Genomic DNA, 24700 nt, shown 5'->3' with positions numbered 1-24700 from the left:
AAGAGAAACACCTTTGACATGGCAGATTAATGTAGACAGTTAACTAAGTTAACTGTTTTACTACAGTATATAATATAAAAAATGTGTTCTACCGGTAATGGGCGGTTAACCCTTAAGGCTTAATGTATGTCCGAAACAGCGGTCCGGCCTTTCTAAATTCGCGGTGGTCGCCATATTTGCTTGGGAATTAGTAAGCTTGGTGCGATTTGTCGCTTAAATAAGCTATTTTCCTTTGAAAAACATGGGTCGCAAGAAGAAGAAGCCCGCAAAGCCTTGGTGCTGGTATCCTTGACGAATGTATTTGCATAATATTGAGCATGTGTCCAGTATTCGCTCACGTGTGACGCTTGCGCGACCTTGCAGTTCATCTGGGCTGTGTTGTGTGCGCGCGGATGTTTGTTACTGGCGTGCTGAAAAGAATTCTAGCATGCGTGTAAAGTACAGCTTGCAGACTCATTAATTAATAGCTTCAAATTACGCATTTGTAAAGGCCAGGCGTTCGCCTCTGCGACTGCGGGAAGTCGCGGCGCTATTCCAATTATCACCGCCCGCTCGCGATATCGTACTCGCCTTGCGATATCTTGCGTTACTGAAGTTCTCGCAGTTGATAATGTGATATTTTTTTTTTTTTATGAACATGTTGCAGAAACTGCTTTTAGGAAGCTTTGTGGTTAGAAGGCCGGCTGCCTTGTTTTGTGGTCGTGTATTCTGAAAATCGCGATTTTCTCATTTGAGCCGGCAGAAAATAAATAGTGTAGCTATAAGTTTGCACACCTAATGGCTTGCTTGCGCGCCTGCTGCGGCTATGTGCGCTGGGAAAGAATACATTGTTAACGCTCGTTTAATTAGACACCCTCAGTAAAGACGGGCATCCAACACGTTATTGATTCTGTTGCTGTAATTTATTTGCATTAGCTACTTGGTGGCGTTTCAGTTTTCTGACTTGTTCATCTGTCGAGGAGCAATGGCACAAACTTCAGTGCTTGTTGGTGTATTTGCTGGTGAATGTTGATTCAATTATGTTTTGTGCTTTTCATGCAAGCTGTAGTTTCATTTCTATCACAGATTTCATGTTCGCGCAGATTTAAAAAAAACCTTTGGCAAATGATGCACCTTAACGTCATGCAGGATAACAAAAATTACGTTATTTTCGCTTTCTTTTTTTTGCTGGTATGTTTTATTCCTAGTCCGTCATAATGGAGCGGACGATTTGTATTTAAATGATTGCAGCAAGTTTGGGATTGGCCTTCACATTGAAGCTTGATGCAAGTAACAGCAAGCACTTGCAAATGCAAATGAGTTACTCTGTGTATTTTTGTAATGCTGAATAGATTTGTTATCAAGGCTAAGGAAGAGGTAAAGTTGTCATTTTTTTAACTATCCTTGTCAAGCATGCGGTTTTCATTCGTCTTGGTTAGTGTGCTGTTCACAAGTAATAGTAGTAGTATAAAACATTTATTTGGGAAAATAGTTTAGGGTTTAAAGGCAGGGTTGGTCGGGTCCTCAATCTTGGATTCCATTGGCTGAAGCCGCTGCCATAGCTCTTGCAAACCAAGGTCCATTACACCACAAGACCGGAGCTGGAGAGTGCCGCCTCCCAATCTGCCCATGTTGGGTTTTCTTTATGAGGTACGGCTTGGCTTTCTTGGCAAGCCCATACATACGGTAAAGGTCTTCTTTCTGGCTGCAAAACATGCATTTAGCGGAGAAAAGAAATGGGGGCTTATTGCGTGCAGTCTAGCTGGGTTGTTTAGTACAGCATATTTAACTGCCTGAGGTGACACTGTTTTGATTTAGCGGGTGCCAGGAATGTATTTCTCGCTAAGTGGAAATGTTGCAGTATCTTGTATATAGTGAGGTGCGGGGGGGGGGGGGGGGGGTATGTGAAGGAAGTGAGGAATCCCGGAAAAGGAATGCTTGGGCTTGGGTGTGTGCACACTTTTTTCCTCTAACCCTTGATGACCACTTACCCACATTACTTCTTTGTCCAAGGCCTCTGGCTTGGGTTAAGATTTTGCAGTCCAGCAGAGATACCCAGCCCCGCATGTAGTTTCTGTGTGCGGTTTGGGAGTCAGTAACAATGCTTGTGGGCTCTGTGTGTGTTGCGGCTAATGTGATTGCTGTCTCCTCCATTTTTCCGGCGTTCGTATGCATGTTTCACATTCCTGCGATGAGTCAACTTGCATCGACCCAGTCGAGACCTTTTCACACTTCAGACAGTCTGAACCTTGGAGGAGTGCAGCTTGTAGAAGTCTTATTTTTTTTATTGCTAGATGGAACCATTAGCATGCCTGTCTAGAGCACTGGAATGGTGTTCTGTAGAAAAAAGAAAGTGAAATTTTGCCTCAGGTGATCTGTAACTGGTACAGTGCAATGGTCTGGGCAAATGATATACCTACACACCTTAAGCCTTGCACAATAATTATGCCTATAACCGAGTACCTGCTCGAAATTAAACCCTCTTCGTGCGGCGACCAAGGAGTGTTCAAGTGCTCTTGACAGGCATGCTGATGACTATACCAGCTTTGGCTGTCATTTAATACCTCCATCTGCTTACCGTCATGGGCTGGATCTGGATCAATGTTTTTAAAGACAATGCCTTGTTGCACTGGTAAGTACATTACGTTGGTAGTGGCTGGCAGGTAAAAAGTGAACTCGTCGACAAAGACAGGTTTGCGCTTATTTTTGCCGCCATTTCTGCCGTGGAAGGGTGCTCTCGTGTTCCTTGACCGATTGCTGCCAGGTACTGCAACCGGGAGTTTGACGATGAGAAGATCCTGATCCAACACCAAAAGGCGAAGCACTTCAAATGCCACATCTGCCACAAGAAGCTCTACACGGGTCCCGGCCTGGCCATCCACTGCATGCAGGTGAGCAAAGATGCTGGCCAAATTGAAGGCTTGGCAGTTGCCAGAGACACCAACAAACCTGGGGTACAGAGGCGCCAAGTGAAGTGCTTCATTTGGGGCCATCTTGGTTTGGTTATTACGGTGTGTCTGTGCTCTGTAGCTTTGAATGCTGTACCCATTGAAATTTCGCTCGAGAGTTCAGAAACTGTTTTATGATATCGCGTGTTCCATCTCATAGCTGCCGTAGAAAACAGGACTGTTTGCCTTTTTTTTTTTTTTTTTTCGTAATGCTCATTGTCGGTTGCGTGTGGATTTGAGGATGTGCGTTTTTGAGCTCTTTGTGGCTTGCATTCTGATGTCTGCATTCTAAGCACTGCACGAAGAATGACTTTGCATCCTCGCTGCGGTGCCGCAGGAGTTAAGGCGCTCGATTGCTGTGCCCAAGGATGTGGGATCGAACCTTGGCCGCGGCGGACACTTTTCGATGGAGGTGAAAAGCAAGGCACCTGTGTGCTGTGCAATGTCGGTGCACATTAAATTACACCAGGTGGTCGAAATATCTGAAGCCCTCCACTACAGTGTCTCTCATAGCCCAAGTCGCTTTGCGACGATAAACCCCATAAACTAAAACCAACCAAACCGAAGGATGACATTTCATTGCTTCCGACTGTCCTTTGCCCTAACCAGGTACACAAGGAGACCATTGACAAGGTGCCCAATGCTCTGCCCAACAAGAACAGTGTGGACATTGAGATCTACGGCATGGAGGGCATCCCTGAGGAGGACCTCCGCGAGCACGAGCGCCAGAGGCAGGACCGCGGAGGAGGTGGCTCTGGAGATGAGCGGGACGACGAGCGGCCAGCCAAGCAGCCCCCACCACAGGTGGTCTTGCACGCTATTTTCTGTCATCATTGAACTGCGCAAAATGCGTGGGGGTTCCATTGTGTTTAACTGAAGGTGTAAACGAATTTTATAGCTGCGTGCAAAATCGGTCTGTTCGTGGGGCTTTTGAAGTGCTGCTGTGGTGACAGCCAAAACTTGCCTATGCCGAGTATAAACGTTATGTATCGTCGAACATTGCAGCAGACACAATTATAAGGAAGGCTGAATGGAACAATTACATGAGCAGTGTCTTCTTATTCCTTTCAGTTGCCATTTATCGTATTGATAGTAGAAAAATAATTTTTAACCTAGGTAGCCTGTCCAGGAGTAGACAAAGTCAGCCGGTTGCTTTTCTAATGGAAAACAACAGTGATTAGTGCTTTAGAAGAATGTACAAGATTTATTACAAACTGTCAAACTAGTTAGAAACTAATTTAAACAAATCAGAATCTGTGAAATAAACACTGTAGGAATTCGTAATCATTTTATGTTCTGAAAATGCACACTGCTTAAGAAATCAAGGACAATGAGAAATTGGTTCAGGAAAATCAATCAGCAAAATAAATTGCATGCCATGTACCATGCTCATTATTCTAGAAAATATCTTTTGGTGCGTTCGCTAGTAGGCCTAAGAATAAACTAATAGCAAGATAAAGGGTGTGAAATTTATGTCAAAAGAAGGGAATGACGCCAGCTAGAGCTAAAGCGCTATCTTATAAGCATGCAGCACAATTATGTAGAATGGTGAGAGGTTAGAAGTCTCAACTTAGCTTTGATTTGTGTGTGCAGGCGACGAGTGCCCAGCAGTCGGTGATGCAGGCACAGCAGGCAGCGGCAATGGCGGCCGCCCAGCTGAACCCAGCCTTGGCGGCGGCTCCCATGGGGATGGCCATGATGCAGCCCCACATGGGAGCACCACCCATGCACCCTGCGGCCGTCATGGTTCCCGGCATGCCTCCCTTCGCACCACCCGGGATGCCACCTGGCATGGCGCCTCACCACATGGCACCCCACCCCATGGCGCCCCATCCAATGGCGTCCATGGGTGGGTGGCTACAAAACAACCGTTCGTGACGCTTCTCATTTTGTTCATTCTGATTTTTTTTTTTTGTGTCCTGGCTCCGGGGGAGTTTTCTGAGCTTCGGTTCTACGGAGCCCTTTGGTCCTTGGGTCTCTTCATTGAGGTGGTGCGACTTTCTTGCATGAAACTCTATTGCATGAACCAGGAGCCGAATTACGCTGTGATCACATCACAAAAAACGGTCACAAACCCGTCAGCCAGCTTGCGATCCTATTGGTCGACAGGTCCGCTGTTTAGAATCAGTCAGAGCGTAGCTAGCCGATCGGTTTGTGACAGCTTCTGGGATGCGATTGAAGCATAATTTGGTCCCAGCTGCACTAGCGTTTGTGTACCTTGGGGGGGCAGAAGGTGGTTTTGAAGAGCACTTTGACGTTCAGAGGCTGAATCAATGTTAACAGCTTGCATGTGCATGAAGAGATTAGATTTGTGTCCAACACTTTGGGACCCTTTGAGGAATGCAAATGAGAGTGACTCCTTACTGCTTGTGGAGTTTATGTGGATAGGTTTCGGCTGAAAAGCATTTGTGGTTTTCGTCTTTTTCTGTGCTGTGGAAATTGCATGAATGCTTGTCTTGTTTGGTGACGGGCCTGGGCATTTTTTTTAACATGCACGTAGAGGCCACTGGCAAACACTGAAAGGGACACTGCAGCACTTTTTGCCAAAAATGGGCTTTCAGCAGGAACCCACAGTTTTTCATGCTGCAAACTTGAATATCAGTTTGAAATTATGCAGAAGAAAGCAGAAATAGCCTTTTTTCAGCAGAAATACGCAACCCACGCGACGGAGCTCACTGCGGGTCACGCCGCCGCCTGTGATTAACCAAGACATTGCGTGATGATATTTTGAGGACTGGGGAAGCTGCTGATGCGGCAACATTCCTGCGTTGATTGCTGATCGCTGCTCTCTGTGGCTTTGTGAATGTCATTATGGCATGCCATTTCCACACGAATGGTCATCGGGATTTTCACCGCATGTATACGTGCCAGATGCGCCCACAAACGATGCGGCACTTCTTTTGTGGGGGAGTGTAGGTTTGGCATGAAAACTTGCTTTGGTTAGAGTAAGGCATTTTGAAAAGTAGTGTGTGTCATTAGCAGAAACTACATGGCCCTCAGCGGAACCTCGGTGTGCATATTCCTGGGAGGGAAGGGCAGCGAACAATGCACTAGCCGACTACCTCCGTCTCAGGCCTCCCGGCCCACCCGAAAGGTCATTGTTGTGAAAAATGGACCCATGGCTTTGTGTACCAAATCCTGCTTTGAGTGCCAGTCATCGTATCTTAGAGAAACAAAGAATTAAATGGAAAGGGTGAAGCAGTACACAGCTGCCACCAGACAAATAAACAATAAGCGAAGCATGGTTGCCGAGCTCTGCAATGCATGCGAGGCATTGACGGGGCCATTGTGCTGGAGACCAAGTCAAATGCACGCAGAATGCTGCTTGAATCAAAGGACATTTAGCAGAAGTAGAGAACCTTTCCCTTTTAAGGTACTCTCACAATACACGTTTAGTAAATTGACGGCTGACGTATGTTGAAAGCGAAGCTGCAGCTCCTCAACGCCTATACCTTCATGAGAAAACCATGTTCCGAAATGTGTTTTTTTTTTACAAGAGCCTCGTCGTTTTCATTTCTAACTTACCGTAAAAACCCGCGTATAGTACGAGGTTTTTTTCAAAATTTTAGGATGTAAAATTTCCGCCTCGTACTATATTCGGGTCCCAAAATTTTCAGCCCAAAGTTCGTAGTTCTTGTTTCGTTACAGCCCGGAAATATCATCATCAAGGTTCGCAACGAAGGATGCGCCGTCTAGTGGTGGCGTCAGCTACCTTTCTTTCTCTGTTTACAGTGTTCTAGAACACTTGATGCGTCGCCATTGTCGCCGTTTTGGACATCGACTAGGCTACTAGGTGAAGCGCGCATGTCAGTGACAATGTCGGGTCCACGGAAGCAATATTCAGCTGCTTTCAAAAGAAAAGTGATAGTAGCAGCTGAGACCATCGGAAATCAGGGCGACAGTTCGGCGTCACCGAGGGCAGCATTCGTGGATGGAGAAAACAGAAAGAGGCCCTCTTTGCGTGCTCTGGCCTAAGACGAAGTTTCCGGGGGCCAAAAAACGGAGCATATCCGGAGATTGAGCAAGGCCTGACCTCCTTCGTACAGGAACAGCGTGGACGACATCTGCCTGTGAACATCGAGTTGCTCCAAGCAAAGGCAAGAGAGATCGCAGCGGAAAAAAACATCCCACGGAGCGATTTCAAAGCCAGTAGGCACTGGGTGTCTCGGTATATGCACCGCGCTGGGTTTTCGTTGCGTCGAAGGACGTCAATATCCCAGAAGCTACCCGCAAGCTATGAGGAGCAGCTTGTGGCGTTTCAGCGGCACGTTATATCGCTGCGAAAAAATGTGAACTTTCCGCTGGGCCAGATCGGCAACGCCGATCAGACTCCGGTGTACCTAGACATGCCCTCTGCACTCACAGTGCATGAAAAAGGCAGCAGGCAAGTTTGTGTTCGTACGAGCGGAAACGAAAAAACACGGGTGACCGTAATGTTGGCGTGCACTGCGGATGGCCGCAAGCTACCACCCTACGTAGTGTTCAAGCGGAAAACTTTGCCAAAAGGTGAGCAGATTCCCAAGAATGTTGTCATCCGATGCCAGGACAAAGGTTGGATGGACGAGACTTTAGTCCTGGATTGGATAAAGTCCGTATGGTGTCGGCGGCCTGGAGCACTGCTCCCGTCAATCCTTGTGTTGGACGCCTTCCGCTGCCACCTAGCAGACTCTGTCAAGAGACTGCTACGCGAATCTCGCACCGAGCTCGTCGTCATCCCAGGAGGGATGACATCGCAATTGCAACCGCTCGACGTATGCATAAACAAGCCTTTTAAAGACGCCGTGAAACGCTGCTACGCTGAGTGGATGAGGTCGGGAGACCCCGAAGTGACTCCATCGGGGCGACTGAAGAGGGCTTCTCCAGCAGTCCTCTGCAAGTGGATCGCGGACGCATGGGCTACCATCCCTGAGGAGCTCATCGTTCGGGCATTTAAAAAGTGTGCAATTTCTAATGCACTGGACGGCACAGAGGACGAGTTCTTGTGGGAAGAGCTGTCCGACAAACTGTCAGACGTTTCACTGTCTTCTGACACTGAAACGGACGACGAGTGAAAACGAGATGCTGTGAAAATAAAGGCCTTCTTCCCTCGTATTATTTGCGGGTGAAAACTTTTTTTTCCCATTTTCGCTACCTCATATTGCACCTCGTACTATACGCGGGTTCGTACTATACGCGGGTTTTTACGGTAATTGTCATCCCCAAACAAGACGGGGCTAAAATGACGAGGCAGCAACGGGTGCCAAATCTCAAGGCCATATATGAACAACTTCAATGATTGCTTGCTTGGACACATTGAACGAAACCTCGCTCTGTGCACTCCTTATACCTGAATGCGCCCGTACTCAGCTGAGTGGTACACTCCTTATCGTCTAATAATGCTCCCGTAGGTGTCCCACAAACATATCAGGCATGAGCCGTGCTGGAAAGGATCTCGCAAAGCCTTCACCACCTAGCTGCGACTCAGCAGTGGGCTCTTCTTATCATCTGCTAGTGCGCAAAAATCATCAGCGCGTGCTGCTGATGAGTTGTACATGTTTAGCACAGAAGTTGTTGCGCGGAGCTTTTGAGAATACAACCATGCGCCGATGCTATCTGCCCGTCCCATCGCAATCAACGCTAAACGCAACGGTTCACAAACAAATGAGACCTGAATAGTTTGAAAGTAATGGAACTATAAAGTACAAGCCTTACCTCCCTTTTCTTCCATTAATAATCGCGTTCTAAGAAATGATGACTGTCCCGACTGTTTTGTGCGAGGAAATAGAAGGAACCGCTCAGTCATGCCTTTTTTTCAAAGCCCTATAAAAATCGCATTTGGAAAAAACTGTGTGTAGTCACAGTCACGAAACTGCTTCTAGTAGAATGTTTCCTTTGGTCAGCTTGAATTTATCTCTTCTCAGCAACGCCGCAATGTTTTAACACAGTGGAAGATTACATCGTCGCATCCACAGCTGTTCGTGCAACCTAACACACCTCAAGTGCACAACACTAAGGCGTGTTTTGTATGTCCGCAACGCACGCAAGACGAGGAACAGCGCACGCCGAAAGCCGCCTCCGTAGGCTTTGAGTGCCTCCGGCTCCTCACAGTGACGTCACGACGGACGGAGAAGTGAGGTTTCTCTCTCCGCTTTCCTCCTCTGTAGCAGTCGCGTGGGGTGCGGGAAATTTGAATTGCGTGCTTTCAGTCGGCGATTGCGCAGGTGTTTTATGCATAATTGAAAAAATAACCACAGACACGATCAAAAAATAATCTACTTCAAAAATGTGTTGTATTGGCACATTTAAAAACCGCTGCAGTGTCCCTTTATGATTCTTTTTCATTTCCACTAAAACCTTCCAAGTTTTCATGTTCCCGTGTAAAGCCGCATATGAGGGAAACTAGCAACTGATTATGCTTTGCTTTGTCACTCAGGAAACTGTGTGCAGTATTATCAGTAATTTTGCTGTGTGTATTTTTATTGCTCGTTGAGTTTACAATCGTTGAGTGGATTAGTGCTGTCAGTTCAGGTATGCTATTATTATTTGCCTGTTTTCTTGACAAACTTGGGCGAGCTGTACATTCACACGCGTTTTGTTGAAGAAGATGGTGGTTCTCTTTCCGAGTGGACCAATTTAATGTTCGGTGTTCCATTGCACAGTGGAGTGTTTGAACGAGGGCATCGGTAACGACAAGCTTCACTTTGAACCTCACACTCGCCTTGCAACAGGATCAAGCAGGGTTTCATAAAACGTGGATTTGTTCGTCATTATCATTTCTGACATACCCGTGCTAGAAAATACTAGTCTCGGCTAACAAAAGGGATGAACGTTGTTAGTCTTTGATGTTTGGCTTGTATACGAATTTTTTTTTTTCTTTCAGGAATGGCCCCACCATTCATGGCTCCTGGGTAAGTCCCTCTTTTTTTTTTTTTTTTGTTTTTTTTTTTAGTAGTTTCAGACAGTTTCCTTTGCAATGTAGTTTAGGTAACAAGCTGTTATTTATGTGCCCGATGTTCCATATGCCCTAGATAGAGAGGGCCGCTTGTTGTTTGGTTGAATAGATTGCCAGGAGGAAGGCAGAGTGACCACAGAATGGCTTGGTACAATGGGACCTTGATGAAACCAATCTTACACTCGTGTCACGTCTGCAGTTGCGATTCTCATTGAGTCGGTCACTGTCAAAGTCGTTTGGGGATCAGCCGTTGCTGGGGTGGCCGTTTCCCGTCTCTCTGTTGCCGTGATGTGTGTTCTCTCCTGCCGAGCCATTTGCTTTGCGTCTGTGTCCAGCATGCCGGGTGGTCCAATGCCCATGATGGGAGGGCTGATGCCGCCGCAGCCAGCACCGCCTGTCCCCCAGCCACCTGTCGTCGCCACACAGGCACCGGCCAAGCCCCTGTTCCCCGCGGCACAGGTGAGTGAGCAGATTCGTGGTTGACATGCCCAGTAGGAAATAGCTGCGGAAGAATGCCTTGGAAGGAAGTCTCCGAGTGAGTGTGGACTATAATCGCGAACAACGTTTAGTGAATTTCACGGCTTGCACTCTGGAATATTGTACTGTAGGGGAATTATTAACATTATTATTACACCAAGGTTATACTACAATACAAGCTAGTACAACGTTATTGTACTAGCTTCAAGTGAGCGATCACAAAGGGGAGGGAAGCTCCCCAATCGGCGTCCTGAGCACTCGTCGCTGTGTACACGCATATCAGTGATTTTCCACAAGAAGGCTGCACCCTTAAGATGGTACCAGTTGTCCAATAAAGTGGCTCAGGGTGCGTGTTTTGAAACATTTAAAATGGCGTTTTACATTGCCCTTTTGCTTAGCAGGCCACACAAAGTTCGTGTCCCCATACAGGGACACGGCACCTGAAGGGGATAAAATACATGCACACATGGGGGTCTGAAGGTCACCGAGTGCACTGGCATCGCTGTGCTTGATCCACTGTCTTCCCATGGCGTATGTAAACTATTCTGCTTGTCAAGTTTAATAACTGCACCAATCCGAGTCGTGTGTGAAGAGATGATGCAGAGTCTTAAAAATGTGTGGGCTAGCGCTAACCTAACGTAGGGGTGGTGGGCAAGCCCCACCGCACACGGCGCTCGCAGTTGCAAAAGCGTTCAAGAAGGAAAATGCGGGAGGTTTCCCATCCTCTGGACGGCGTTGCAAAAAGTGTGGCGGAAGTCTTGTGGTTTTGAGCACAGAATCGTGGAATATGTTGGCACGACAATAGTTGGCCTTGTGCAGTTGAAAATTTGCTATTTTATGTAAACGTTCCGTTGTATAGAAGGCCTTCCGTCGTCGTTAATTGCCTTGTATTTAGTGCTTTTTGTTCACTTAGCATGCGTCCTTTATGTCGGGAGCAAGACTGCTAGATTAGGCTTAGCGCAAGTGCAGCCCTCTGGCACGTTTTTTAGGTGTTGCGCAATTGTTTCATGCTTTCTAGCAGGGATGCAAACTTGTTAGAAAATTATCACTGAGGGTGGAATACGTTTACACCCCCAGGGACAGAATCATGGACCTCGAAGAAGGTCGGGGTGCGATGATACCTCGCGAACGCTGTGATCGCGGAGTGTGTGTGAATCTGAATTAACGAGGGTTGACTACGCTGCGCCACCTGCGTCGTCTTCGGCATGCTGGCGCACCTGCAGTGGGGTTTGTCTCTGGTAGATTTGTACGCTTCTCAATGTGGAGGACAAGTGGGTAATATTCGAGAAATCCAGGCACAGAGGGACTGCTGGTGAACAGTAGGTTTGCTCTTTGAGTGGCAGGTGCAATTTTAGTTGCATCCAGAGGGCAGTGACTGAGTTGGCAGGGCAGCAGCTGGAAAGAGGTAAACTGCTTTAGCTGAGAGTCTAGACATGGGACAAAAAAATAAGGCGCACAGACGAAACGTGCGGTCCATTATCGAGTGACTGGGTGATTGACAAGGCATGTGATGAGCAGCAGGCAGGATTGAAATGGAATGGTATGGCGTTTTAAGGACATAATAGTCGGCAGCAAGGGCTGGTGGTGGGGATTGACAACGTGTGGCAGCACAGGAAAAAAGGCTTCTCTCTCGTCATTCTTTCTGGCCCTTTTGTTTATCCAGGCGGTCGCCACGACGACAGCTGCTTCAGCCAAGCCCACCTTCCCTGCCTACAGCACATCATCGCCAAGCACACCCGGTTCATCCACGCCCTCTTCTAGCACAGGTGTGTGTGTGTGGATAGCACCCATATCTCCTTTATTTTTTGCTGAATTAGCATATTGTAGACTGTTTAAGATGTTCTAGTCTGCATACCATTAGTGCCGTGCCGCACTCCTCTCGTGAGTTCCTCTGTTCTGCTGTCGTTTGTTGCGCCACATGACCGGCCCTGCAAGAGGCCATGGCGACACTCGTGCTCCAAACAAGCAGCACAGTAAGGGGAAGAATCGGGCCGGAATCGAATTTTAATTTGTCTCGCTGCAGCAACTGGAAGGAAGCATCAGGTGATCCAGTGAGTATATGCACTAATACGTCATGACCGCACTGAAACTTTTTAAGGGGGAAGGCTACCTTTGAATACCAACTTTGTTGTTTCTTGAGATAATTGAATGAAATTTTCAGGGTAGACTCATGGCACAGCTATTTGAATAACTGCAAAGTTTCATGGAGCTGCGCACATTGGTACTCAAATTAGAGAAGTATATCAGAATGGTTCACATGGGTTCCTTGTTCCATGCCTGGTGAACTTGCACAATGTGTTGGCACTATGAAATTCATTATGAAGGTTCCTGAATAGGTACCACAGGGCAAGACAGAGCCCTTTTTTTTTTAATTTCCCTGCCGAAAACTTTTAGTAGTGCATTGAAGTTAGTGCCACTAATTGGACTTGCATTAGCCTAATTTTGATTGCTTATTATAAATTCCAGACTAAATAATTTGAAAAAATGAGCTTGTCTTGCCCTCGGAAATTTATTCAGGCACACAATAAAAAAAACCAGGTGGGAATCCGATTAGCGGTTCCAGAAATATTGCGGGAATAAGCAACCATAGCATGAAAAAAATTCATTCTGAGAAAATGGCCCTTGAAGTTTAAAACAGCATTTTCAAGTCTAAAGTTTGTTTTTCACTGCAGCACGTTGTGCCTCCACCTCCCCGATTCCCTCGGAAAGTGCATTTTCATGCGAACAGCGGACGACGCTGACGACGCGTTATCGCTTGCGATGACAGACGCGATACGGGAGGCCGAGATCGCCAAGGTTAATAAGGTCGGTACAGCAGGCACGCTTCAAACGCCGCCTCCTTACGTTGACGCGAAAGATGCGCAGTTGGAAGTGGCAGCGCAGTTGGTCTAGTAGTGATGTAGCAGAAGCAGCACTAATAGAAGCGTCTCTGCGCCCGTTGACAACGCTTTTCGCTAACTTCGCGATTCGGACGGCATTCACAAAACGACGACGTATGCAATGTTTTGAACTTCTTAGCGCGCATCGTGGCCGACCGTGCAATAATCCACAAAGTGCACATAACCGTTCAAAACACGCCACCAGAATTCGTAATGAGCAATGATCACGGCGATCTCAAAATGGTGAAACGTGGAGCGATTCAGCGAGCGTACAAAGAACGCCAGCTCAGTAGCAAGCCGGAGCAGACGACGCGCCGGGAAGGGGCTACCGCGTCAGCGCGCGCAGCAGCCAATAACAGTCGCGCGATCCCCCGCGTTCTCACGGAGCGCGCGCTTTGTCCAATCACAGCCCGAATTCGAGACGTGGGAAGCTCAACAATCCCTGTGAGGCCCCCAATCACAAGCGAGCCATGCTTCTGCTACGCCGCGGACGCCGCCGGCGAAGGCAATATGGAAAAGGGGCAAGCATTCACAAACAAAACAAGACCAAGATGGCGGTGCTCGGTTCAGCGGCAGAGAAATGGCGCGCGCGAAGTTTGGGTACTTTTGCCGTTCGCTCGCGACTCTGGGGCTGCCGCGCCCAGTTGTATATTTAATTTAAAGCAGTTCCACGATGAATTAGGCGTTCATAATTATAGGAAAGGTAGTTTATAACATATACAGCCGAGATATGTACTTTTTGAAAAGCCGACTTTTTCGCGATTTTTCGACTTTCAAAGCCCGCGTCCCCCCTTAATGCTTGCTCGATACATTTAAACCATGTTGTGACGAAATTTTAAAAAGTTGGGGATTTTTCGTTTCATCCAGGTTTTCCTTGCACTACGGGAAGACTTTGTGGTGGCTATGGGTGCTCGCACCTTTATTCTCTGTCCTGTTAATTTTGCTTAGTTGCCTGAGCAAGTTCATTACGTCAAGGTCAATGGCCTTGGAGCATGTTCGTTGCACGGAGTAGGTAGATATGTGTGCTTCAGTGGGGCCAGTATTAGTGAATTGGAAAACTTCGTAATATCGAGGAATTCGCTACATGAAAGTTCATTACATAAAGTTTAACTTTATACAGTGCACATGCTGGTTCCATGAAGAATGGATGGTTGTCTTTGTTACCTTGGGAACTCCATCGAAAGCTTAGCCTCATTTAATTGGAAATAAGTGGGAATACGGACTTGCATTGAAATTGCATTTCGTGCGTGAACGGTGCGGCGAGACGTCGTCAGTTCACCGCGCGTCGAGGGCAGTCAAAAACAACCCTTTCGTGACGCTTGTGATGCAGGCTACTGGCAATCTTTAAATGGCTTTGAATGATGTATTTTCAGAAATTAATGTTAGCCACCGGAATGTGGCAGGCTTATGTGAAACACAAACTAATGCCCGCTGCCAGTCATGGAAGCGAAAAACACTGAACTGCGCATAGTCAGTTCACAAGCTGTACACCGAACTGAATAAAAGCAATTGAGGAAACATTGCAGTTTCCTATGAGAAAGAGACCTTGCCTGGAGCTTTTTAGGTTTTTTCAAATGTAACTGTGTAAATATTTCTCGTTTTCAATAATTAAGATTGCTTTGGTGTGTTTCTTGGCTTTTTCTTAAAACTGTTTTATGTTGAACAAAAAGTTTGCCCAAAGGATATCTCGGCAACCAGAGCAGCTGAACCTATAATTCCTTTTGTATTGTGAAGCTGAAAGTATAGTGCATGCAATGTTGAGAGCACATTCTTTATTTTCACCTTTAAATTTTTTAATTTTATATTGAAATTCTTATATAGTTGCCATGTCTGTGAGTACCAGGTTCAACGAGCTGCTAAATCTCTAATATTAGCTGAATTTGAAAACTGCTTCCAACGTTGCATTCCCTACACTTTATAGTATCCACCTGTATATTACAATTTAATTTCTGGTGAGCATTTGTTTCCTGTACAGTTTGGGCAGACAATAACAGTAATTTTCTGATACATTTCTAATAGCTCTCGAACTAATTGTCCCAGAAGGAAAGTTTTTGCATATTTGAAATCAGCAGAAAAGAAAGAAAAACTGCATTTCTGGGAAGTTTCATCAAATTTAGTTGATAAATAACAAAATTAGTTTCCATGTCCCCCTTAAAGCCCTGTATGTCCTGTCTGTGCAGTATCATTTGCGCGGCTGGTTGCTGAACGGAACGTCAAAAAGCGTGCGGCCTTAGCTGTATCATGAAAGTACACATATTCGCAATGCTTGCAGCACAGGATGTTGCGAGCAGGCTGAGCTACATTACACTTACTGCGGCGATGAAGTGCGTGAGGGCGCTTTGGAACTGATCAACGCTGTCGTAAATGGTCTACCATGAAACTGCCTTATTGTGAATCCTATTCTGCCGTAGTAGAATGATATGATTAACTCTGGCAACATGTTAATCGCAGAGCTAGTACAGACAGAGCAGATGAGCCGCAATGCACCGGTGACAGCTGGCTTGAGCAGAAACATGCCTGCGCGGTTATTGCTCTTATCAGCAATTTACCACTGGTCAGTGATCCTTAAGAGTGATTCGTTATTTATATTCGGTGCAGCATACCAGACGGCAACAAATTTTAGCGCGGTTTATTTGTGACGTCAGCGCTGGCGATCCGCCATGCCTGGCCGTGTCTTTCGCGTACGGTTTGCGGGAGGAGAGGCCACCGTGGCGGGGTTTACAGCGGTCGAGGAGGTGCTGCCATCGTGCGGTGCTTGGCCGCGCTGTGCCGCCTTGCCGGATGGCACCTTGGAAACCACGTTTGAGGTATTTGTAAATGCTGCTTCGTTCCGTCGATCTCCACGTCGCTTCGGTTAATGAAAATGGCCGCCGTAACCAAGAACAGCGTCGAGCCGTGATTGACGGTTAAGCATAACCACGGTTAAGTAACTAGGGTATTAGCCTTATGGTCGTGTGTGTTCATGTGTTTGAGTGCGTTGGATGTCACGGATTGTGCAGAGCCGCCTGCCTCTGCAAGCACTCCGCCTACCAGCAAAGCAGTGGTGTCGGCACCGCCGGACATCAAAAAGCCTGCCCTCATCGTCCCCGCTGGTGCATCCAGCAAGATAGTCCATCCGGAAGAAGACATCTCTCTGGTCAGTGGAATTCCACCCACATGGCTTGCGAGAAGGGAAAATTCTGTGCAGGGTTCAGGATTTTAATTAGATTTTTATGCTTTGCATTGAGAAGTAAGCAGCGTAAAACAAGAGGAATAACGAGGCACAGTACAGTACGTAGAGTTTGAAGAGCGTTATCTATTCAGAAGCGTGCTTTATTTTGGGAATGCCATGGCTGTTGTATTGCGCGTGGCTGGCGTGTTTATGTTCTGATGATCCCATCCTCTGCACCAGATATATGTTGTATTGAACTTCGTAAAAGAAAATGGCAAATGGTAAAATACCCTCATCATCTATTCATTGTTCTTCCACGTACGTGCATAACGCTGCATTAACTTCTTTGTTATCATGCAACGTACAAGTCCTAAGAAATCTGTCACGCTCTTTCAGACAATGAAGCAAGAGTTGCCAACACGCATATCAATGGATGCTAATTTATGTTCTTTCATTCAATAAACAAATGCACATTTTGACTAGGAGGCTTAGTTAAGTGCTCTTGGGGAGATCAAATTCACAGTGAATAAATGCATATTATGCATCTTGTCAATCAAGAATGTTTATGACAAAACTGGTAAAGAATGATGATGACCTTCGCCTAGCACCTATGTACGAAAAAAGTGTCAATTCAACTCTCGGTTGGTCGTTGCTTTCTGCAAAGAAAGTGTGGTTCTATTATGATACCACAACATTTTGCCTTCTCCCGTGCTTTGTAGACTCGCGCAACCCATAATTATGTGGGCACACGGGGATCGAATTTGTACCTGTGCGCGAACAAATGTCAACAAATGTCGTTTGGGTTGCTGCTATTTCAACACTGCAGCATTAAGGGGACGAGAGTCTTGAAATTAACCTTTTCAGTTAGGGGTAGATTATCGCGAAACTTTGCACACAGATGTTTTCTCTCCTGATTCAAAAATGTAATCATAATTGAGCTGGTGATATTAAATCAAAAGTTATCTTACAAAGTCCAGAGCATAATTAGTGAATTTCTTACACAGCTTTAAAGGCCCTGTTCCCCAGAAAGGTTTATCCTGCTATCACGCTCATGTCTCTCTTGTATAGCGTAATGATCAGACCTTCTGGCAACGATACAAGTTAGATCAATGTTTCAGATATAACGGTGGACTTCTGCGGCACCTCGGTAAAATAAACTGGCTATGTAATGAGGCGGTTTAGGTAGTTTGTAACAATGCTGTCGTAGCACATTATCACTTATAACAATTCGAGTGCCAAAACGCGCATATGAGGAGCTGCCAGAGCCAGCCAACAGTTCAAATATGCAGTGGCGCACATGCGCCATCTATGCGTGTTATGAGGAGCTACCCTATAAAGGGGCTACTCCCTCCTAGTTTTAGTAGAGTCATAAGCTCTGTTTCTAGTCCCTGTTCTCACTCCTTGCGTGTGCTGTGCAGGAGGAAAGGCGGTTGCGACTGCCCCAGTACCAGTCGGCTGAGGCCAGCCAGTCAGGTGCTGCGTCAAAACCCGCTGCACCTCCCACTACGGCACCCACATCCGTTGCTGCGGCTCCAACTGTCAACGGAGCCCTCCGGCCACCAGTGCCCATGCCTCCCGGTGAGAGACACAGTCAAGTCACTTATCTGTGCGTGCATTGGAGCTAATGGTGGCCTCGATTGTGGGAATGGCCCAGTATATAGCTTGCAGTCTGTATTAAAGCTTTTCCCCCAATTCATAAAGATTGTTAGAAAATGCTAGCAGTCCATATCAAGAAGACCCCCTCCCCTCTTTCCCCTCCTTGAGCTCTCTAGAGGTGTGGAGGAAGTGTGGGCACAGTGCAGTTTATTCCATAACCATAGGCTGGCTTTTTTTTCTTTTTTTTTTCTTTTTGTAAGGAGTGTTATTTTCGTTGCGCGGAAAGCTCTTTACTGTTTTTAAGCCTTTAAGTCAAGAACTACCCGGTAAACTTCTGCTGCTGAATTAACAACACTAGAAATGCTATTTTTCGTACAAAAGAGAGGAAATTCAGGGGAGCTTTGTTTCGAATAGGACTTGTGCTGTAGAGTCGAAGATGAGTTGAAAGGACTTGGCTCGGTGAGTACTCTGAGTACAGTCAAACCCGGTTATAACGAACTGCGTAATTCAACGCAATTTGTTCTCTATATAAAGTATTTCGCTATAACCAAACCCGTTTATAACGAACTTCAGTACCAAATTCGTTATACACGATGTCCAGACAGCGCAGCGAAAACGCACTAACTAAAGAAAAACCGTGCCGCTCACCATGAATCTACAAAAGAAATTTATTGCAGATAAATGCTCACTTATTTGCAGTAGGCAGTGATCTTCGCCTGAACACTGCATTTAACTCCATCAGCGAGAATCGCACTTTCCACACCCGACATCATTTCCACAAACTCCAGTCCGCTTCCCTGTATTCCGGAGCAGTATCGGCGCAGCAGATCGGTAGCAGCGAGGGCTTCGTGCAACGTCGGGCGAGGGCGATCGTCCTCCGGCGGCGGCTCCTCGGTCTCCTCGTTCGTACCAGATGCCAGCATGTCGGCAACTATTTCCGAGTCCAACGGGCTCGCTGTCACGGCTACGTTGTCGTCAACAGTGAGAAAATCCTCCAGGGCAACTTCTTCGGGCACAGCGTCCGGAACATCAGCGAGTTCTTCCCACAGCGTGGCAACATCGCTGTCATCTTGCACAGTGCGCGCTTCACTAGCAGCTTCTGCATCCTCTCGACATAGTCCAGCATGGTGGAAGCAGTTGCCTTTGATGGCCGACTGGTTTTTCAAAATGGTGCTTAACGTGCTCCGCGGAATCTTGAAATGCGCGGCAACGTCAGACTTCTTTTCGCCGCGGCCAACGCGGCGAATTATCTCCAGCTTGTCGGAAAGCGGTAGGGCACGCCGCTGCTTCGTCGTCATCTTGCAGGATGTAGCGCCGGAATGCAAGCCAGCAGCAACGTAGGCACGTCCGTAATCGTGAGGATAGCAGCAGGACGACTTGAAAACGCGAACAAAGAAAGCTCCGAGGATGCGGGAAAGTTCGCCACTGACGCGTTCGTTGTTCGGAGGCTGCCTTCCCTTCGCCCAAACTTGAAACCAGTTCTGGCCGGTGTTGCTTCTTTCTCGAAGCGCAATAGGTCCGGAGCTGCTCGAACGTCTTTGATCACATGGTAGGCAGCTGCCGAATAGGAGCGCTGCAAAGAGAGGCTGGCCGATGGCGCGGATTTTAAAGGCTACTCACGCTACTCCGGGTGACGGCCGCGCATGCGTACAGGAGGGTCCCTCGTGGAAGCTGCTGTAGAGAGCCCCTCCTGCGTTTTACGGAAGCGTGGCATCGGCGCAGAAGCAGCAGAAGCACCCTAGCGGCCGCGTGATGACGTATGCGCTGTGTGAGACCTTGGGGAACGGAGCCGTCGCCAATCCCCCTCCCATCGACAACGGCATGCGCTAGAAGTATTGCGGCCCGGCAGCGTGGGCTGCCCGGAGAGAACTCGGAGCCGGCACAAAGGCCTGCCCGTTTGCGGGCGTTTGGCAACCGATCGCGCTCGCTGAGTTCGCTATATCCGATGTGTAGTTCGTTATAAAAAATACATTTTATATGTATTTTATATGCATAATGCTAGCGGAAATTCGAGTGTTCGATATAAAACATAATTCGCTCTATCCGAGTTCGTTATATTCGGGTTTGACTGTATGTACTGTGTGAGTGCGCAACGATTTTGCGGCCATCAATGCAGTGGGGAACATTTAGGGAACTTCTTCTTCGCACCGGAGAGCTCTTGAAAGAATTCGGTCATCATTGGGTGGCTGCTGTGACAACTTGTCCCAAGGGAAGGGTACTTCGAAAAACGGCATTGCCTTTGTTGAGCAAGGAATTATTCCTTGCAACAGAAAATTTTGGGGAAGAAATTTTCTATTAAGTTGTGGAGTGAAGAAGACTTCCCTGTTGTTACTAGGGCAGCTTCACGCCACCATGTCCCCCTTTCCCCTTGTTGTATTGAGAGAGCGGAAGAAGCTTGAGCTAAGTTCCTTGCTGCTGGTTGCAATTCGGCTGTGCTAAACTGTACCTGCTTCTCATTCTGTTCTCTCGACAGGCATGGCTCCTGGCATGCCTCCCGGTGTACCCCCGGTGCCATACCGTCATGCGGGGGCACCACCAATGCCTTACCCACCGCAGGCAGGCATGACGCCCCCCATGATGCCCCGGCCATTCTAGGCATTCGTCCTTTGCTCCCTACTGGTGACCTCGGTGACATCACCGCAGCAGATAAGTGGCCCTCCCCTTCCCCCCAAATGCACTGGGGTCGAGGGGGAGGCGGGGTTCTGCGGCCGTCAAGGTTTGTTGCGGCGATTTCAACACTGGCGAAGCCTCCGCACCTCTCAACGGCGATGACCTCACGAAGCCTCCCTTCACTGATGCATTCTTTCTCTCTCTCTCTCGCTCTCTGTCTCTTCTCATTCAAATTCCTCCGTTTGCTGTTGTAAACTTTTTGTCCGGCCGTCGCCAGCTATCTGCGCGGGCGCTCGCAACACAGTAAGTCTTGATGAAGGCAAGTGTTTTTCTTGCTAGTTTGAACACTACAATTTGTACGCACAGCGGATAGCTTTCGAAGCATCGCACCATGTGGTGCGGTGGATTTGCGGTGGACGAGGCTGCATCGTCGACGTTTTCCCGTGCTTGTGCTGACAAGGTAGGGATTCTGTGCCGCGTGCCGTCAAGGTAGGCTGACAACCCTCCCCTCCATGTTGCGCGGTTTGTGTGTGTGTTTGCGGCGGTGTGCATCGGGACGCTGTGTGATGGTGACTGGTCTGCCGGCTATTGTGATCCACCGTCGTCGTCTGTTCGAAGATTGGGGCCCAAGGTTTGTGCAGGGAGTCCTCCTTTCTATGTCACCATGTTTGTGCTTACACTTTACTACCTTTTATTTATCTTCTTTCGACGACACCGTTTGTCCGTTTTTTTTTTCCATTGCACTTTGTGGAGAGACCTCATCTGAAAGTGAGCTAGAAGAAAGCATTCTGTTTTTACTTTTGATTCTGTGTTATGATGGCCTTTGATGTTGTTTTCTCGTTTTGTTTCACAATGTTTTATGTGTTTCCTCTGCTATTTCGGCAAGGGGCATGCGTTAAAAGACAGTCAGGGGAAGCTGCCTGTGCCTAATAGAGCCGCCTTTTGACCTTTGCCCTGGCACTCCTTCTAAGGCGTAAGTACGTGCACTCATTGCTAGGCGTGTTGCAGACCATTTTAAGGCCGTCCATTGTCAGCCATGGAGAGGGGGATTATTCTCCTCGAACACAGTAGTGCATTGAGTTGGGGGATTTTCAAAGTGAGCACCGAACCTAGTGCTCCTGTTTAGCTTTTTCTTAGTCTCCAAGAGGTAGATGCAATTGCAAGATGATTAAAAGGAAAAAAAAATTTGTGCCTTCAGCAGGGTAAATCTATGCTAGAATTCCTGTCAAGGAAGAAGGCGTTAGCAGAGCGGCATTAATTTTAAAGCGAGAATGAAGACCTGAAGGTGTTTCGATTGAAAGAATTGGGAGTCTCTGGATGTAGGGTGGAAGGCTCATTTTCATATCGAAGAGCCATTCAAATTATAATCTCACCTTCAGGCTTTCAATGAACGAGTGCTGTTGAAGGAAAGTCATGTTATGAGTTGCACAGAGAAGTAGCATGGCCACCTTGTATGAAGTTGTATGGAAGAAATAGGCGAGCCTTGAGAGGAGTCTGCAACGGCTCCATGCACGGTTAGAAAAAAAAAAAAAAAATGCCAAGTGTGCAGCGCCCAAATGGTTAGCGTCACCGACGCGCGGTCGTCTGTCTCTCTCTCTCTGCCTGTTGGCTCTTCCCCACCCCTCCTAGGCTGGGAGAGGGAGAGGCCCACTGTGGGGGAGACCGTCGCCGTCTCGCCGTCATACACCTCCCATTGAGTTGAGCAATCGCACACGCCCGCACCCAGGAGGAGGCAAGTCCGCTCTCTCTGACGGGGTGCTGCGCCACCTTTCACAGTGGCTCTCCTCTCTTGTCTGGGAGTGTGCGCCGCTGTTGGACCTCCACCCCCCACTCCTTTTTTCGGGGGGAGGGAGGGGGTCCCCAACCCCTCCCCGCTTGTGGGCTCTGGGGTTTGGCGAAAGGCGGCCCCCCCTCTTTTTTTCTCTCTCTTCTCGCATTTGGTATCTCTAAACGGTGGTGTCTATGGAGGGGGGTGCCTCACTGACTCGCCACAAAATTTCAGTCGTCGGAAAGGTCGCACTTAAGTTTGCAGGAGAGATGTGCAGAATCTTTAGGCAGATGCATGCATTGGTGACAATAGTTTTGGGTAATGTACTCTGGAAATGTGTGTCAACTGCAACAGCTGTGTGAACTTCATAACCTGTCATCTGGCGACGGAGACTAGCTTAGCTTGAGTCGAGGGTGATTGAAATCTAAGGTGGAAGTGAAGAATGTGTGTGCTTGGCCATCGCTAGGCAACTACCATCTTCTCGACTAAGTATTCCATAGAAGTAGAGTTTTGCATGAACCAACAACAGTGATAAGAGTTTAGTTATTTGGATGTTCACCAAATGTTTTTTACTCAGTAAAGACAGTGTCTGTGGGCCTGGTGGGGTTCTCTAAAGTAGCTCAATGCTTCAGCATACCATGAAATGTGCATTTCTGTTTAGGAACATTTAATAGAGAGGCTAAATGATTCAAAGGAACAATACTTGCTACGTTCCTGGGAACCTTCTATCATACTTTTTCCATACTTTACCAACTGTTCTTTGTGCGTCTTTCACGCTAGATTGTACCACTCTGGTGCAGTGTAAAGTTTGTGCTCATCAAATTCTTCACCCAAAGCCTTTACTTAAAGTTCTTGGAACAGGACTCTAGTGTGTATTGCATAGGCAAAAGTGAAAAATCAACCCATATAACCAACCAGAGACCGAGGTTTGCAGCTCTTCGAAGCAATTGTTTCCTTATTCGGTCCTTGCACTATAATCCTGCCTGCATCTAAAAAGCACAATTAGGTAGTCTGTTATTGCCAGAAAGAGAAACCTTATGTACTGGTCAGTACACCATCGGCATCTAGAAATTCTGTGGCGAGTCATGCTTAACTGTTTCCGTTTCTAACGTGTTGGTTGCGGGGAAGTATTGCAAGAAAAGAATATGCACATTTCTAATCATTTGTTAACAAGAGGCTTTTGTTTGAGTTTGTCTAATAATTTAGACTTGATTGTCATTGCTAGCTTCCCAGCGTGACATATAAGCGATTCTTTCACCACCAAATTTTGTGAGGAAGTGGCTATCTTTGAAGCACTATTATTCATTGTCATCCATGTGCCCCTAACATATGTTGTTGCCACACTCAAAGAGTTCTTCGCACTCATAGAACTCGCCAGGTCGAGCAAACTGTTTAGGCACGCAAGAACACTGCACGGGCAACATCATGACAACAAAGGCCTCCTGTTCCCGTTGCGTACTGCCAAAGCTGTGCATGCTCCTGTACACCTATGTGACAATGTTCATAATGGCATTGCGAGATGATGCCATCGTTTGAAGAATCTGCGTTGGCACCGCCAGGGCAGTCTCCTCATCGAAGATGTGTCATCTTTTATTGGATGTCTGTACCAGTGACCAGAGCACTGTCTCTACATGTGTGTTTGAAGGCCGGTGGGTTGGACAATGCGTCGATGGCGGAAATAAAAAGGCCATGTTCTTTTCTGTTGGACTGTGGCTGTCTTCATCAATGAGCTTGCTGTGGTGCCCGCACCTTGCGTGCTGTGCCCTCCCGCCATGTGTCACCATTGTCCCATGGTGATGTGGCGAGCCATCGATTGCGCTGCTAGTGGTGCGTCGGCTGGAACCTGCGGGAAAGTACGATATGTTGACTGCAACTGCGCACGTTAGGTCTGCTGGGCGTAAATGAAATGCTAACCATAATCCGCTGCATCACTGTTGGCATGTGGAGAGAACAGCTGAACGGTGTCACGCCGCTGCTACCGTAAAGGAGCATGAAAGTTAATTTTTGTTGTTAATGTTGCGTAAGGCATTCCTGTATATCGATTACCGCATTGTTTTCGCCTACAGCAGCTAAATAAAATCTTTCCTCATCAGTTTCGGTTTCAACAGCCGAGAGATGAATGTGACGTCGCAATCAAGTCTCGGCCGCGCGAGGCATGAAAGAGTAGCGATATCTCTCTGGTTCCTGTCCCTGAGGCAAGCTGGCTTTACAATAGCGGTGTAGGGAACTCAAACGGCAGAGGAATGATTTTATTGCTGTTTTTTCGTCGTTCACGTGACCTAGACATGACGCGTCGCAGCCATCGCTCTGTTGAAGCCGAAACATGAAGGAAGGTAGTACAACTTTTTACGGGGGGACATA

General features: G+C 47.4%; 2 protein-coding genes across 3 annotated transcripts in view; one reads left to right on the top strand and one right to left on the bottom strand.

Moving 5' to 3' along the window:
- Positions 1–146: 146 nt before the first annotated feature.
- LOC146189911 (uncharacterized) lies at positions 147–24041 on the top strand. 2 transcript variants are annotated; one of them, XM_084604651.1, is made up of 10 exons: positions 147–282; positions 2744–2870; positions 3537–3731; positions 4521–4776; positions 9787–9814; positions 10194–10317; positions 11999–12101; positions 16214–16350; positions 17784–17943; positions 20435–24041. In XM_084604651.1, the coding sequence occupies exons 1-10, from the start codon at positions 242–244 to the stop codon at positions 20554–20556; spliced, it is 1293 nt and encodes a 430-aa protein (XP_084460777.1). In that variant the 5' UTR covers positions 147–241; the 3' UTR covers positions 20557–24041. The 2 variants fall into 2 exon arrangements, with proteins under 2 accessions (XP_084460777.1, XP_084460776.1); XM_084604650.1 differs by having other exon boundaries at positions 4521–4797.
- Positions 23912–24700, bottom strand: part of LOC146189910 (retinoid-inducible serine carboxypeptidase-like) — a 49335-nt gene continuing 48546 nt past the window's right edge. Inside the window, exon 13 of the mRNA XM_084604649.1 lies at positions 23912–24182. Within this exon, the coding sequence (XP_084460775.1) occupies positions 24117–24182 (66 nt within the window). The 3' untranslated portion in view covers positions 23912–24116. The remainder of the gene's footprint in view (positions 24183–24700) is intronic.

Source organism: Amblyomma maculatum, chromosome 5 (assembly GCF_055883805.1).
Source record: "Amblyomma maculatum isolate TAMU_Amacu chromosome 5, ASM5588380v1, whole genome shotgun sequence".
In the NCBI taxonomy this organism is placed as follows: domain Eukaryota; kingdom Metazoa; phylum Arthropoda; class Arachnida; order Ixodida; family Ixodidae; genus Amblyomma; species Amblyomma maculatum.
The sequence above is the reverse complement of the archived record's forward strand: the minus strand, read 5'-3'. Positions and strand labels throughout refer to the sequence as shown.

Excerpts from the sequence above, each read along its gene's own strand:
- LOC146189911 (XM_084604650.1), top strand. The coding sequence starts at position 242 with ATGGGTCGCAAGAAGAAGAAGCCCGCAAAGCCTTGGTGCTG. Across the intron at positions 16,351-17,783 it reads CGGAAGAAGACATCTCTCTG|GAGGAAAGGCGGTTGCGACT; the intron begins GTCAGTGGAATT and ends TGTGCTGTGCAG. Across the intron at positions 17,944-20,434 it reads ACCAGTGCCCATGCCTCCCG|GCATGGCTCCTGGCATGCCT; the intron begins GTGAGAGACACA and ends TTCTCTCGACAG.